Below are 17,290 nucleotides of genomic sequence, written 5' to 3'. Positions count from 1 at the left end.
TGACTTTCCTGTGCAGGCTGGCTTCGAACTGCAGTGCTTGGTTCTCAGCTGCAAAAGTAAGATTATGAATGTGGCTTAATTAAAATTTTTATTCATCCATATTTGTAAAAGCGTAGACTTAAGATGTTAATAGTTTTTCTCAAATATCTGTTAAGATGAAAGCAGACCCATTAAAATAATGTAATAATGTCCTTTTGTATATGTTTACCTGCCTCTGTGCCTGTGCGTGTGTGTGTGTGTGTGTGTGTGTGTGTGTGTGTGTGTGTGTGTACCTGTTCTGGGCTTGAGTTCAATACCTGTGCATTGTCCCTGGTTTTCTTGTTCAAGGCTAGTGTTTTACCAATGAACCACAGTTCCACTTCTGGCTTTTTGCTAGTTAACTTGTTGGCTTTGAACCAGGATCCTCAGAGTAGCCTCCAGAGTAGCTAAGATGATAGGGTAAGCTACCAGTGCTCAGGTAAAATAATGTTCTTAAAGGTTAGCACATTCTGAAACCACCTCAGGAAATGAGCTCACGTTTCACACTTGGGGGAACAGTCTCCCCACATCCCCTCATCCTCCAATTGGTCTTCCTTGGGCTCTGGGAATTGAGTTCTTCCTCTGTAAAATGAGTATACTATCTCCCTCAGGAGTCACTGAAGGATGAAATCCTGTAACATGGTGGGCACTTTGTGAATGACAGCTCTCTTCAGATGAGCAAGCTGTACACAGTTGGATCCATTTCTGTCCTCTAGCCTGTGGAATTTGCTTCCTTTTCTTTGTGTAATAACATATGCTCCTCAAAATCCACCAGTTTGTAAAAGCAGTACTTGATAAATAAATCAAGTGACTGTATTGGACCACATGACTGAAGGTTTTCCTAAGTTCAAGAAACAATTACAAATTCTTAGGTGTACAGTTTAGCACAAGGTCCACCTGTATGTGTTGAGACTTGTGAAAGCCCAGCTTACCCATGATGAAACTGAGCTATGGAGAGGGTAAGTCATTTGACCCCATCTCACAGCTGAAAGTGAAGGAGGAAGAAACCATGGAGATGCTAAAAATGGACTAAAGCCATGTACACAAAAGGACCCCATCTTCTACCTGAGTAATTCTTACCAAGGTAGGATCTTGTTCCCTACAACACATCTGGCAAAGTCTGGACAAACTTTTCAGTATGGGCTGGGTATATCTGGCATCAAGTAGGTAAAGAACATTGTTGCTGCCAAACACACAAGACAAATTTCTCTCTCTGCAACAAGGAATCACTGACAGGAAATGTGAGCAGTGTAGAGGATGACAGCACTGATGCAGACACCACCATACTAACTACTTAGCAATGCAATGGTTTTGAACCAAGTAGCTAAATCAAAAGTTACAGCATCCAACAGGTCCCAAAAAAGGTTGTTTGAAGTATAGGCAAAATGTATATAGTCAGCTTTATGCCAGGTATGAATGGTTTACTCCTATTAATCTAATTACTCAGTGGGCTGAGCATTTTGGATCAAAGCCAGCTTCAGAAAGGAAAGTCCTTGAGACTCTTATCTCTCTAATCTCCAGTTTGAAATAAAGCCATCAAAAGTGGAGGTATGCCTCAAATGCCACCAGCACACACACACACACACACACACACACACACACACACACACACACACACACACCTTTAAGCAATGGTGTGGAGTCCATTTCCTAATTTTATCTTGCCAGTCACTTAAGAGCACTAAGGCCCTAGCTTACTCAGGAGGCTGAGAGATCTGAGGATCATGGTTCAAAGCCAGCCTGGGCACAAAAGTCCACAAGACTCTTATCCCCAATTAACGACCAGAAAACCAGAAGTGGCACTGAGGTTCCAAGTGGGAGTGCTAGCCTTGAGCTAAAGAGCTCAGGAACAACTCCTAGGCTTAGAGTTCAGGCCCCACCACCACTACCACCAAAAAAAAAAAAAAAAGACAAAGGGGATACAGTGACAGGAAGAAGGAACATGGGGAGAAGTGTGTCACAGGACAGCAATCCAAGACAGCCAATATCCTGCTAGTATAAGGAACAACTTGAAGCCTCTACTTACACAGACCACACTGATAGTGGAAGAAATAGCTATGTAGGTCAAGGCAGCTAGCTCCTGGGATGAGAAAAGTCCATGGGGGCAAACTGAAGGACACTTCTGAATGAAGATGGATATGTGGACTCCATGCCTAAATTCCAGGACTCTGAAGTACGGTCCTCCCGTTCACCTCTATATGCCAAATAACAAGAAAGAATGGAGGGCAGAGAAAGGAGATTAATTCCATGACAGCTGTGGGAAGACAGCGCTCAATACATCATCAGCTGCTTTCTGGGGTACAGACATTACCTTCTGGTTAAAAAAGGCGATTGAGAATATAGAGTGAGAAAGATATGCACAGCCAAAACAGTCTCAAGGGAAAGGTATAGCCGGATTGACCACTAGCTTAATCTTTGTCCCAAGAAGAATTTCACGGCACTTGTTATTCATTTTATAACTGGAACATGGTCCCCTGTTTGGGGCTCTTTGCATTAAGATAATATGACATTGCCTGCTTGAGGGGGTCACTTTTCCTGCCTCTAAGTACTTTTCCCCCCTCTTGCATACAAGTGATTTCTAAGTTGAACACTGTAAAGGATAGTTCAGATCAAAGGGCACAGATACGTAGTTGGGAGAGTTTTAGGTAATTTACAAGATTTGTCAGCCAAAGCATTTTTTTTAACCCTTGGGCTTTCCTCAAGGCCAGCACTCTACCACTGGAGCTACAGCACCACTTCTGGTTTTCCTCTGTATGTGGTACCAAGGAATCAAACCTGGGTCTTTGTGGATGCTAGGGACATACTCTAAGCCAAACATCCACTAAGCCAAACTCCTGGCCTCAGCAAAAGCATCTTTTAAGTTGCTTTTTAAAAGGACACAAGAACAAGATGTAGTTTATGGAAAAAAAAAACAACGAAGACATAAACAAAACAAAAAAAAACACACTACATATTTGTGAACTTATTGGATGGATCTGTTTTTAAAGAAACAAGACTGTCATTTGTAGAAGGCAATATATATGTTTCATCTGGAGCAGAAGTTCCAGTAACATCATCACACACCACAAAGCAAGGAAGGGACGCTAATGAGATCAGACACTAGTAATAACCACAGGAGACAGGCAGCTCACCTGAGCACATTGCTTTATTCAATCTAATAAACATTTCACTTATATAAAAGACAAACAATGCATAGAATGAAAATAAGTGCTTGGTATTGTTGAGTACTGCGCATTCACATTCCTATTTTAATATATGAGTATGGCTGAAGTATCCCATAAAAGAATAAAACTGTCCTTTATGTAGAGTAATGAAGAAAAGTCAGTATATTTAGGAACTACAGAATTTATTCCTTGATCATTTTCTTGGATCAAAAAAAATCAAGAAAAACAAGCCACAGTATTATCTGACAACACCGTGTTCCAGTTTATGCTAATGATGTGGGGCAAAAAAAACAACAACAAAAAAAACAAACAAAAAACACCTCTCTTGAATGTAGGAAATCCCTCTAATGGACCAGCATTCACCACTAGAGGTCAATGAACCACAGCTATTGGCCTGGGAAGCTCTAGTAAGAGTGGAATTCCTGGGCCTCTTGGGTATACAGACTGGCTCAGCCAATGTCCGAGCTTTCCAGGCACACTCTCACGAAGCCGGGTGCTCCAAGTTCACCCCAAATCCATCATGGACCCTAACCCTTTGTTGAGATGAGCCCTCCCACAATCCAAGCAGCTGACCACATTCCTATCTGGCTGAAGAAGTAGCTTCAAAATATGATTTTAAGAAGACATTGTTGCTTGCAGCATTAACGTTTGTTCGTGGATTAACACGTTTCCTATAGAGTATGAAAGCTCATATTTTGCTTCTGTCCCAGTGGACACTGATTTCCTAACTGCAAATGGGACTCTGAAGTTCCACATTCAAGTCCTCACTAGCGATTTCTGCACAGGGGAGGAAGATGGATATTGTGTCACTATTGGCAACCGTGGCAAAAGCTTCTTGGGGAAAGAGTTGTCACTCATACGCAAAGGGAACCAAAGAGACTTGGGGTGACGAGGACCACTAGGGACTAAAGGAAGGTGCCCTTTAGTCCAACAAAAAGTGAACTGAGAAAATTATCTCCAGAAGAGGCAGTCAAATACAATTCTGCAGCCAGAGAAGGGCTGCCTGAATGCACATGTCCTACAGGGATCTTGGTTAGTGGCGATTTTCATCTCTAGACTGGGTTGGGCATGGCTGGCAGGAATCCTTGATGTTTATGGTAAAGAGTAAGGCAGCTTTTGAATTGTCCAAGGCTTTGCGAACCAGTGTGGATACACCAAACTGGAAACCATGTGTTAGGTTTACCTGGGTTCCAGAATTTTTTCTGAAAAATCTTCAACTTTTTTAAAGCTCACTCTTTAAAAAAAATACAGTAAATGGTCAAACTAAATATCTATTTAAAGTGTCTGAGGAGTGGCAGTATAATGGTCAAATCTTCCACTAGGACAGAATGTACTGGATAAATAGTGGAGCCCTTTGGTGTTTGCATAGCAAACTGGAGACAACATAACGTGGAAGTGTGACAAAAATTGCACACAATGAGCCCCAGAGATGGGGAGAGAAGGATCTGAAAGGCTGTTCCCTCTTAGGAAAGAATCAAATCTGGGAGTGGGCCAAAATGACAGAAGCATAGGGGAAATGAAAAAGATCAATATTTTTTATAGATGGTATGGACCTTTCACAGAGAGAAATTATCTTAATTTCCTATAGCCTGTGAAAATAAAAGGTAAGCTTAAGACATTCAAAGTCCTAAATATGACTGAGTTTCTGAACTAGGCTGAGGAAGATTCTCCAGACATGGGGAATGAGGATCAAAAGCAAAGCCCAGAAGAAACAATGGCAGGCTGGAACTCCAGGAGTAATTAATGGTCCTCAAACACAGTGCAACTGTACTTAGCTCAATGGCCAGGGAAGAACTCTTGTGCTGGAAAAAATTATTGCAATAGAAAGTAATTATTGCAAAAGAAAATGCAATATAGCAACGCAGGCCTCAAGGAATGATCTACTTATGCAAAGACTTCCCATCCTATAGTCAGAGAGCCCTGGCATATGTGATTGTCAAGTGCCAATACTGTCCTGAATTCTGAATTCTGTCTTTCTTACTCAACAGCTCCAAGAAAAACAATTTCTTGGAACTCTTTGATCTTTTTCCTTTTCTCTTTTCAGAATATGGCTATAGCTATATAGATATATGTATATATATAGATATATAAAGACATATATAGATAGATATAGATATAAAACATAGCTATTCCTTATTTATATACAGGTATTAATAAAGTGCAAATGTTATTGGCTATTGTAAAAAAAAGTCAATCTTATTTTCCTGAGGAAGTGCTAACACAGCTTATCCTATGACAAGGTCAAAGGCACACAATGCTTTCTGACACTCACTCTCTGATGCTGCGGGTTCTGCTCACTCTATGGCTCACAGGGAGGGAGGGACGCCTTCCTTTTCCAGGAAGCATCAGTTCAGGGCGGTTTGCTGTTGTCTCTGTTCTTTGGTAAAGATGTAGCCTCTCTGAGCTTGACCTGGCCAGCCCCAGAAGAGCTATTTGGTAGTGTTCAGTGAGCCATCTTCTGGAATCTTCTCCTCAGAGCAGCTCCTCCCGGATAGTCTGTCCAGGTGCTCCAGCTCACTGAAGCGCTCTGCCACGCACTGTGCTGTGAGACGGGCCTCTGGGTCATGGTCCCAGCACTCGGTCAGTGTTTCACACACCATCTGGATGCCCTGCCACAAGAGAGGGATCAAAAATGTACCATCAAAGGGTGGGCTCACAAAATCAACATGAATACATTATTGTCAGTCCCGAGTCCACAGTTTAGATTAGGGTTCCCACTATAATGTACATATTATAGGTGTGACAAATGTAAGGAAATGTATCTGCCATTATCGTACAGAGTAGTTGCTCTGCTTGGCAGCTCCTCTTGGGCTGTTCCTTTCCTTCCTTTCCCTCCCCTTCCCTCTTCATTCCTCCTTTCCTTCTTTCCTTTTGCTTCTACCCTCCTCTCTCACTTTTGATTGTCTTTGGAGTTTCATCTTCTCTGGTATGTCACATAGATGGATCATATGCATATTACTATTGCAATAGGGCAGGTATACCCTAGCCCAGAGTGGGTACAGGTAATAACTTGAGTTTATGTTGTTTACACAGTAATCAGCTGATTACCAATAATTCAGTATCAGCTTCCAGAGCCGAGCTTGTGACATCCTATTCCACTTCTCCAATAGCACTGGGTTAGATTTTTTTTTTTTGGCTAATCCTGGGCTCGAGCTCTTGGTCTGAGCACTGTCCTTGGACTTTCTCAAGGTTAGAGCTCTACCACTTGAGCCTTAGCACCATTTCCGGCTTTTTTCTGTGTATGTGGTACAGAGGAATCAAACCCAGGTCTTTGTGCATGCTAGGCAAGCACTCTACCACTAGCCAAACTTTTTTTGTCAGTACTGGGGCTTGAACTCAGGACCTAGACACTGTCCTTTAGCTTTCTCAAGGCTAGCACTCTACCCACTTGAACCATAGCACCTCTTCTGGCTTTTTCTATGTATGTGGTAGTACCAAGAAATCAAACCCAGGGCTTCGTGTGTGCTAGGCAAACCCTCTACCAGGAGGCCACATTCCTGGCCTGGGCTCGATTTTGTAACTTGGCTGTCTCTGTACGTCTGATGTGCTTGACTGGTAAGCTGATTCATAGCGCTCACCCCTAATCTATCAAGTCCAGGATATGCTGCAAGAATATTCTTCGCTGACTGACTTAATTTTTATCCTGCATTGCAAATACTTTTGTTACCTTGTCAGGTCTTCTGAATATAAAGCAAGCCGAAACTAAGCAGCAGGCCTGACAGGTGGAAATAAAATTGGCTCCTCCCATTTAGACAGTACCTATTGCCAGTAGCGATCTTCCAAGGTAGGTAGACAGGGTAGGACAGGTCGGCCTAACCCTGCTTTGGGGAGCAGGCACTTGCCTTCTAGTACCAACAACTACCCCCACACATCCTGGAGCCCCTGTCCCACTCCCTCTCCAGTTCATGAGTTCTTGATATTAAATTAATTGCATAATTCACCTAATTGGCAGCATTGATTGATGGCCCTGTTAAGAGTAGTGCTAATGTTGGGACACCAGTAACATTTATTTTATTTGGGTACCATAATTACAGGCAGTTAATTAAATTAAATATTAAGCATTAATTTGAAATCAATAGGGCAACAAATCTCATTAAGAGAAAAAAATATACCGTGTGATTTTTTTCTAGAATTTTATCATCATGAATAATGGCTTCATTAAAATAACTAGACAACACGAGGAGGCCATCGAGTTTGAAAGGAACCTACCATTCTAGCACCTTGTAATTTCAGTGTTTATGCAACTAGTCTTGCATTTTTTTGAGTGAAAGACCATTTTCCTAGAAGCTTGGAAAAGCCCCTGACCCTCAGCATCCTGGTTCACCAGGCACTCTCAAAGCTAACTCACTCTGGGCCAGGACTGGCTCACACTTACGCTTCCTTCTATTTGTCTTTTTGACTGCTCCTAGTTTGCTGTTTCTATGGCTGATCTGAATTTGCCCTGCCCTCAGGAAAACCTCAGTCTTCATGGATAAGGAATTCATCCAAAGCAGTGAATGAAGGGCTTTTCTGCCAGAGACAAGGGCATGCTGTTCTCTTCTTCCTCCACTGAGGACTGCTTCCTGGGTGTGTCAGATTTCTACCACTTTCTCTTATTCATGACTATCTTTCCCCACCCCCTCCCACCCCGGCTTTTGATCATTCATTATCTTCATCAAGTATCCCTGAATGTAAAGAGTCCACATAGTCCTTTCTTGGCTCCCTAGGCCAGTGTGCTGTTCTGAAAGCCCCTTTTCCTCTTCTTTTCTCCTTTCCTTTCCTAACCTTCTTTTCCTTCCCTCTCTGTCCTCCCTCTCCCTCTCCCTTTCTCATCCATTCCTTTCTTATCTCTCTTCTCTCTCCTCTCCCTCCCTCTCCCTTCTCTCTTTCTCTCTTTTTGCCTTTCTCTTATTTTTTGGTGCCAGTCATGGGGCTTGAACTCAAGGTCAGCACTCCACTACTGGAACTACTGTTCCATTTCTGGCTTTTTGGTGATTAACTGGAGACAAAAATTTTTACAGTCTTTACTGCCTCCACTGACATCTAACTGTGATCCTCAGATGTGAAACTCCTAAGTAGCTAGGATTTCTAGAATGAACGCTTGCTGCCTGGCTCTCTTCCTTTTTGTGCCAATTCTGGGGCTTGAACTCCAGGCCTAGGTGCTTTCTCTTAGCTTTTTTTGCTCAAGGCCAGCACTTTACCACTCGAACTACTTTTGATTATTTTGCTGGTTAATTGGAGATAAGAATCTCACAAAGTTTTCACTTCAGGTTGGCTTCAAACTATGATCCTCAAGGAGCTAGGGCCATAGGCATGAGCCACTGGTTCTCAGCAGCTTCTCTTTCTTGAAAAGGAAAACTGAGAAGCCATTAAGAGTTACCAAGTAGGCAGGTTTTCTGTTCCTCCATGACATGTTCCTCTCCTTTTCTCTGTACCAGCGGTGACTTGGCCTCCTTCCTCATGTGAGCACCTGGCAGACTCCAAGCCTCATGTGCAAAGATACTGCTCAGTCACTTCTCAGTCCACTTACCTGCTAGCCCATTTGCTTGCAATTAGGAAGTGTTTCCTCCCAACGTGGAAAAACCCCAGAGGAAAACATTTGGGAAGCAAACAGATTGAGATACATGTTCCAGGCGTGGAAGCAAAAAGCAGAGGCAAAATACTTTTAACTCAGAATCAAGAGAAGGGAGAGGACCAGGAGAGACTGAGAAGATGACAATGTATCAAGTGTACCATGTGTCTGCATGTAGTATATACCTGGTGACTGATTATAACTCGTAATGAGGTCAGTTATCAGGTACAAAGAAACTTGTCTTGCTATTTAAGCCCATTACCCAGAATTCTCTCCGACTCACAAGGCTCCTCTGGATGGACTTTCTTCAGCCCTCAAAGCTATCATTCCTTACCTGGTGGTTGAGCCAGAAGCTGGGAATTTCTGGTCGCCCTCGATCTCTCAGCACATTGTCCTTCATGCTTTCTACGCAGGGGTGCTCCCGCACCTTGGAACCAAAGGGAGGTTCATAGTCTTTGACTTCTGTGGAGAAAGCAGGCAAACAAAGGCCAGCTTAGAAGGGAATAGACAACCTAGAGAAAGGAACTTGCTGAGAAGCCTGTCTACATAAGACCAGCTACCAGATGTCCAAACACGTCTGGAATTATAACTCGGTGTGCGTGTATGTGTTGTTGGTTGTGGGGCTTGGACTCAGGTGCCCGGGTGCTGTCCCTGAGCCTCTTTGTGCTCAAGGCTAGTGTTCTGTCACTTGAGAGACAGTGCTACTTCCTGCAATTATATGAAGGGAAAAATTTAATAGTAGTGGATTCAAATAAGAAGGAAGGAGTGATTGTGGGAGGGATTGATAGTTATACATTTTTTTTTCCTGCTACTGGAGCTTGAAATCTGGTTCTTATACATTTGTTTGCTTATTTGAATGGCAACTTTTAAAGAGTCAACATTTGAATGACAGTGCCTTAGGAAAGTAATTCAATGGTATTGCTTGAAGAGTTTTTCTTTTATTCCTTTCTTTCTTTCCTTTTCCTTTCCTTCCTCCTCCTTCTCCTTCCCATTTCCTTTTTCTCCTGTGAGTGTGGGGAGGAGGGGGGGTGCATATGCACCAGTCCTGGGGCTTAAACCCAGGAATAGGGCTCTGTCCCTTAGCTTTCTTACTGAAGGCTATTACTCTACCACCGAACCACACCACCACTTCTGGCATTTTGATGATTATTTGGACAGAAGAGCATCAAAAGATTTTTCTGCCCTGGCTGGCTTTAAACTGTGATCTCAGAGCTCCTGAGTAGCAAGGATTACAGGCTTGAGTAACCAGTACCTACCACAATAAATAAACTACAGGACTTCTTATTTGCTAGGGATTGGGCTAACAGATAGCATCAGGAGAATAGGAGGTCATGGTCACAGGACTCCCATTTCATTTCATTCTTCTGTTAATTTATTATTGTGCTAGTCCTGGGGCTTGAACTCAGAAACTGGGTGATGTCCTCCCATTTTTTTCCCTCAAATATGATGTTCTACCACTTGAGCCATGGCTCCATTTCTGATACTTTTTGATGGATGGATGAATGCATGGATGGATGGACGGACGGATGGATGGATGGACAGGAGAGAAGGAAGGGAAAGAAGGAAAATGGATGGATGAGAGGGAAAGGAGGATGAATGGATAGACAGACAAATGGATGGATGGATGGATGGATGTTCAATTCTATCCAAACTGGTGTTATAACAGGAGAGCAACATGCTCGTTCAAATAACCTGATCGATATACGTATTACAGGGGCTCAGGACAGATTCTAACACAGAAAAAACACTGTAAGAAACAACTTTTAATCTTTTGATCTGAACTATTTTCTACTACAGTCAGCTTTGTAATCCCCATGGTCTCTAAGACTGAATTCACAAGTATCAGTCTTGTATGGAAAGAAAACTGTCCCTCAAACAGGCAATGTCTTCTTATTATTTTAAAGCAAGTAATTATTAAAAAAAAAACTCAGGAGACCATGTTGTTCCTGTCCTGTTCCAGTAATAAATTAACCTATGCAATATTTCCTAGGATAAAGACTGAACTAATGGTCAGCCAGGCCATATTTTGACTTGGGATTATTTTAAATATGCAGTATCATTTTCAGCATCTGTCACTAATTCTCCTCATTGAATATGACATTAATTGCCTGTACCTCTGAAGACAGGTGAAGATATACTGCAGTTCTGTCTTTCCATGGCTTCCGGGTAATAAATCTTTCTTTGTCTCTTTATTTGGCATATGGGGACAAGTGAACAGTCTTAAATTGGGACTCCTAGACTTAGGGCCTGGAATCTAAAAACCATTTTCAACTCAGTACTAAAACTTCACTGAGCTGAACTTGGATGTGAGTAGAATTTTGCCTTTCCTCAAAGTAAATAGAATTATTGACATATAGCTTTATGATAATCTTGTTCTCACAATTAAAAGTCTCATAATTTTCTCTTCCAGGATATGAATCAAGAAAGCTTTCATGAAAAAGGAGTAATTTAAAAAGATGTAACTGGGATTTGTTTATTGCCTTTTCTGTTTTGTTTCTTTTCTGTTCCTCAAACCCTACTTGTATATTTATCTTCTTCAGCCTCACACAAATAGAAAAGCAACCAGGACATTTTCTGTGTCTATAAATTGAAACATAGGAACATTTGGGATGCATTGAGATAAAACACAAACCACAATGCTGGTGCCTAAGCAAATGCACTTTTGTTCTCCTGGGAGCTCTGAATTTTGATTCGCATAAGAATTACATGCCTTACTTCTTTGTTCCATCAGTCTATAAATTGCTAAGGCCTCAGGAGGCTGAGTTTTGCGTCTTTCTCCTCTCTACTCTGGGCTTCCCACTTTACCATATACATATATATATATAGTATATATGCAATAAATATGAGTTGAGTTGAAATCAGGCATAAGCAAGAAACAGGAACCAGATGAGGATATCCTCTCCTCTTTCTTACAAAATATAGCTCAAGCCAGGTGCCATGCTTGTAATCCTCACTACTCAGGAGGCTGAGATCTGATAATGGTAGTGTGAAGCCAGCCTAGGCAAGAAAGTCCATAAGACATTTATCTCCAAATTAACCACCAATTAACCACCAAAACGCTGCAAGTGGAGGTATGGTTTAAGTGGTAGAGTGCCAGCCTTCAGTGAAAGAGCTAAGAACAGTACCCAGGCCTTGAGCTAAATTCCAATACCAGCATTGCCTCTTCCCCCCAAGTATCCTTAACCAAGGGACCTCCAGATTCCCTTCCAGATTTTTTTATGATTTAATTCAAATAAGACTTAAATGTATTATATACATTAATGGGGTATGTATATGACACAATTGATCCTGAGTGTATCAATTCACAAATTTCATTTCCAACTGTATCACCTGATGTAATAGATGTGATTGGTGCTTTGCTTAGAACCTTGTTACCAAGCTAAGAGGATAGGGGCTCATATTGTCACCCATCTCTGGTGGATTGCCCTTGGTTGCCAGGAAGGCCTAGCCTCAAGGGTTTTGGACATGAGTTCCTCCCCCACGAAGAGCCTGGGGTATCCGATGACAAATTACTGTGTGTGTTAATCCATTCCTCTTTCCTCTGAATGGGATAACTCTGATACAATTACAATTCACCCCACATAACTTCCTGTGAATCAGCCTGAGACATGACACTCCCTCAACTATAACTGCTTACATTTCTTCCCTGCACTTGTCTGTTTCTTGTACTTCCATCTCCAGAGACCATCTCCTCAAAATTGTCCCATAAAAATCCTTCAGCCAGATATGACATCTAAAATGCCAGTCCATGATTCTGCCAAGGAGTGCTTTCTTCCTTCTTAGTGGCCTCCATCTATGTTCAAATGCACATCTGCCTGGATCTGCAGCTACCGCAAGGGCAGAGGCCTTGCTGTAGCCCTTCTGGGGAAGGGGGGGTCGGGGAGGGAGAGGGGAAATATTAGGAACTACATATCATACTGATGTTTCTTTTCTTGTTTTCTATTCTTTTTTCTGTCATGGAGCTTGAACTCTGGGCCTGGGCACTGTCTCTGAACTCTTCAGTTCAAGGCTACTGTTCTACCACTTGAGCCACAGTGCTACTTCTGGTTTTCTGGTGGTTAATCAGAGATAAGAGTCTCATGGACTTTCATGCCCAACTGGCTTTGAACCTCTGTCCTGGGATCTCAGCCTCCTGAGTAGCTAGGATAATAAGCGAGAGCAACCGGATTCAGGCAACTCAGGCTATTTCTTTTAGCAAGACCTCTGACTTTTTAGGGAGTTCTTGGGCTTTCACATGGAAGGTGGCACAGTTCCTTTTCCTCCGATGCCCAACAGTTCCATACCTTTGCTCACAAGTGACAAGGCAGAGCAGGACCACAATTAGAAGAGAAATGTCAGGATCGGAGTCAAACCAAGATGTCAATCTCAGGACTGATAATTCTTGAGAACAGTGAAAAAGTCTCCACAGTGGAGTTATAAGGCAGGGTAAGTTTAGGCCATTTTAAGACCTAATCTTCATTACATAAACCTCAGCATTCCTCTTACATTGGAAGTCCTTCTCATGGAAGAAAGCAGGTTCCCATGGTGGGGGGAGGGGCAAAGATGGCACTGGGCCTAGTTTTGCTTACAAAATCAGTAATGAATATTCCAGTGCAGCTGGTAGCTTGCTTGTGCAATCCTGGAGTCACTCAAGGGGCTAAAATCTTAGGACTGCAATTCCAAGCCAGCGTAGGCAGGAAAGTCTGAGACTCTTCACTTAATTAGCAAAAATCCTGAAGTAGACCTGGGGCCCACCTTGAGTGAAAAAGTTAAGTGACAGTGCCCAGGTCCTGAATTCAAGCCCCAGCACAGGTGTGTGTGCGCACACGCATACACACACAGAGCAGGGCAGAAATTCTGTCCTCAAGTGAGGCCATTCATAACGAGGTTTTGTCCCAGTCTTCCTACAGCTTTGGATATCCCCTCTTCTTCCCCAGGGACATAAGACCTACTGCCCCTCTGATTTGGGAAGATTTATAGGGAAGGGGGGCCATGGGACACCTGGAAGGGCTTAAAGTTTAAATTCCACATGTCTGAGGCCATCATCATTTGATCAAACTGTCTTATTCTCCTCTCTAATATTATAGTCGTCTTTCAGGGTCAGAGGGAGGGGATTTGAAGTGTTGTATGTGTTTTATGCTAACTTGCTTTCAACTCCTGAGAAAAATGATTCATACATACACTATCAAAACAGGCCAGGCATGTGTGCTTTATTCTTTGCTCTTGCAATTTTTGTCTCTGCTTTTATTTCTAATATTGCATACCTGGTCCTAACCCTGCTTCACAACATGTGCCATGATGACTTTAAACCCATTTGTCCATCTGCCACTCACAGGGCCTCTGTGCTGTCTGCTCCCATTTTTGTGGCTGCTTAGGCAACACATTAGCTATTCTTGGACTTCCAAGATGACCTAGAATACACCATTCCTTCCTGGGGTGTTTCCTAACTGCTCCTTTGTCGTTCTCCATACCACGAGGGGTTCAGGGATGGGATCTTCCCTTTGGCTCTATAGAAGATGGACACAGATGACCACAGAAGATACCCTTCTAAGGAAAGAGGGTAGAGGGTAAAGAGCCTCCATATGAAGGTTGGTACCCATAGTTTTCTGTGAGGGGAACATCCTGGTGAATGGAAAAGAGTGAGAGTTACACCAAATGGTGATGCCCACTGGCTCTTTATAAATTCAGAGACGGCAACGATTAAGCGACAAAATTGTCAAGTTCAAACTCATCTCCTATATCTCCAGCTACTTTTTGTTGCTGTTGTTCTACCATCTGAGCTATACTTCCCAGCCAGTTATTTTGGTGATGGAGTCTCAGTGATTTTTATTTATTTATTTTTTTGCTTAGAGTGGTCTTGAACTATGATCCTCCAGATCTCAATCTCCTGAGTATCTAAAATTATAGTTATTTTTTTGCTTAGAGTGGTCTTGAACTATGATCCTCCAGATCTCAATCTCCTGAGTATCTAAAATTATAGTTATGAGCCAGCTACTCATTTTTTATGATGGGACTTAAAATATTTTTAGCATCAAAAATGCATGTAAACCAAGTGCCAGTGACACAATGCCTATAATCCTAGCTACTAAGGAGACTGAGAACTGAGGAATACAGTTTAAAACCCATCCAGGCAGGAAAGTGTATGAGATTCTTTTTCTATTTTTCTGTTGCTGGGGCTTAGACTCAGGTCCTAGGTGTTATCCATGAGCTTTTATACCACTTTGCGTCACAGAGCCACTTTCATTTTCTGGTTGGATATGAGTCTCATAGACCTTACTGCCTTGGCTAGCTTCAAACCATAATCCTCAGATCTCAGCCTCCTGAGTAGCTAGGATTACAGACATGAGCCACTGGCACCCAGGTTGTGAAACTCTTATGTTTAATTAACAGGCTGAGAGATGGAAGTGGTGCTGTGGCTCAAGTGGTATAGTATGTCAGCCTTCAGAAAAAAGCTAAGGGAGAATGCAAGGCTGTGAGTCCAAATCTCAGTACTAACACACATGCATACACACACACATAGAGGGGATGTGATTAAAAGAATAAAATTACTGCACAAAAATTTTATAGAGAAAAGTAAATCTCTCCCATTCCTAACCCTTACTTTCTTCTATGCAAATATCATAGGTTGAGTAGTGGGAATAAAAGTGATTGAAAAATTTCCCTTATTGTTTAGAAATTTTTCCATTTACTTTATTATTATTATTATCGTTATTTTACAAGGACCAGAATTTTTTCCTTCAGTTCACTGAGGAGAAGCCTGGGTCAAACCCAGTGGGGATGAATCATAAGACAAATGAATGTCACAGAGTGTCTGGCAACATCATACCAGCAAAGCAGCCAGCACCCCCTTCCTCTCAGCTGCTTGCCATTCTCAAGTTGCAGATCTCAAACAAACACACCTTCCACTGACCACAGAAGATCAGCCTGGCCTTAAATGCTTCATACTGAATTGGAGCTGTATCTTGCCATGGAAAAATAGTATCTGTTATTAGACATATTGGAAGGGGTTTGAGTGAGTCAGACAGAGAAAGAATGTAGAACAGTCCTCTGATGTCATCTAGCTCTTACTTCATAACCAAGGAAACTGAGGACCCCATGTACTTGGGTTCTGGATTCTAGGAAGAACATTGAGATTGGAACATGATTATATACTGAGAAAACTGCTTTTCCTTTTAAGGAAGTTTCCATGCTTTCTCTGCTTTTCTGCCAAATCTTTCAAAAAGAGCGTTCTCCCCAAACCAGAGGAAGCAGCAAGCACAGGGGTACAGCCCAAAGTGCCAAGGTACCTATTGATTATGTGACAATACACTTAACAAGTATGTCCCTCCTTGTCCAACTGAGACCTTCCTCCTTGCATTGAGACCAACATCCTCATAGGACATTATGGTTTTGGTTTGGAATTTCTAAACAAGCTATGCTAAATCTACTTGTGATTAAAAAACTGGCTCCCCCTTTAATTGGCTATTGTGACAGGAGAGATGGGTGAAGAGACAGAGAAATTATTGTTTTGGTTATTGCTATTATGTTGGTATTGAGACTAGAACTCAGGGCCTGAGCATTGTCCCGTTTCCTTCACTCAAGGCTGATGTTCTACCATTCGAGTCACACTTTTATGGAGTAAGCAGAGATAAAAGTCCATTAGCTTTAGCTGCCTTAGCTAGTTTTGAACTGTGATCCTCCTATTTCAGTTTCCTGAGGAACTAGAATTACACACATGAGCCACCAAGGCTGGTGAAAATACAGTTTCAAAGCCCTTTGTGCCTTGTGTCCACATAACACTCAGTACCACTTCAGGATGTCACATCCCCTTCTACACTCTACACAGTGACTGAACTCCGAACTGGCAAGCTGGATACTGAGGCGTTGTTATCCTGATCCAAGGATGAATGGGAGGTACAGTGTGAGCCCTGTACCTATCTGGCCGGTGCCACGATGTGGGTGTGGGGCGTGCCCTCTGCTATGTACTATGTGCATGCCCACCCTCCGGAGGCTTGCTGGCCACTCCCCAGCTGAGACACCCTGGCCCGCTGCCTTCTTTAATGCCTGACTCATTTCCTCATTCCTTACTGGAATTTCCTCTGAATCTTCCCAAATAAACAACTTTCATTCATCCTTTCTCCAGGGTGAGGACACTCTAACCATTGCAGGCACCTTAGGCACCTCGGATTGTTTACTCAGATCGAGTCCTTGATGGATCCTGTTCCAAGCCAGGGATTCTGAGGAGACTACGTCAATGTTTCTTTCAGCATGTCCAAACAGAGGTCTGGTCTCCCCTCCCTTTCCCACTCCTCCCTTCCCCTCCTCTTCCCCTCCCCTTTCCCCCTTGCCTCTTCTCTTCCTTGTCATTTTTGTGTGTTCGTGCACGCGCACACATGCTTTTATAAGAACGCTCTGCTTCATAGCTAGAAAAAGGGTCTCTCTTCCTTCAGGCTCCTCTCTGGGCCTTTTCCTGCAGTCTTTTCTTAATGTAAGGTAACTTCTAGGCCCTTCTTCCAAAAGGTTTACTCTGAAGAGAAAGACCTGATGCTTCTTCTGAGACAACTCTAGGGTGAGTTTCTCCAGGGTGAGCATCTGGCAC

General features: G+C 42.6%; 1 protein-coding gene across 1 annotated transcript in view; it reads right to left on the bottom strand.

The window, feature by feature from the left end:
* Positions 1 to 5,146: 5,146 nt before the first annotated feature.
* Positions 5,147 to 17,290, bottom strand: part of Tgfbr2 (transforming growth factor beta receptor 2) — an 87,405-nt gene continuing 75,261 nt past the window's right edge. Inside the window, exons 6-7 of the mRNA XM_090351795.1 lie at positions 9,068 to 9,195; positions 5,147 to 5,791 (exon numbers count right to left, since the gene is read on the bottom strand). Coding sequence (XP_090207921.1) covers positions 5,612 to 5,791; positions 9,068 to 9,195 — 308 coding nt within the window. The 3' untranslated portion in view covers positions 5,147 to 5,611. The remainder of the gene's footprint in view (positions 5,792 to 9,067; positions 9,196 to 17,290) is intronic.

Source organism: Megascapheus bottae, chromosome 18 (assembly GCF_031878675.1).
Source record: "Megascapheus bottae isolate mThoBot1 chromosome 18, mThoBot2.hap1, whole genome shotgun sequence".
NCBI classification, from domain to species: domain Eukaryota; kingdom Metazoa; phylum Chordata; class Mammalia; order Rodentia; family Geomyidae; genus Megascapheus; species Megascapheus bottae.
The sequence above is the reverse complement of the archived record's forward strand: the minus strand, read 5'-3'. Positions and strand labels throughout refer to the sequence as shown.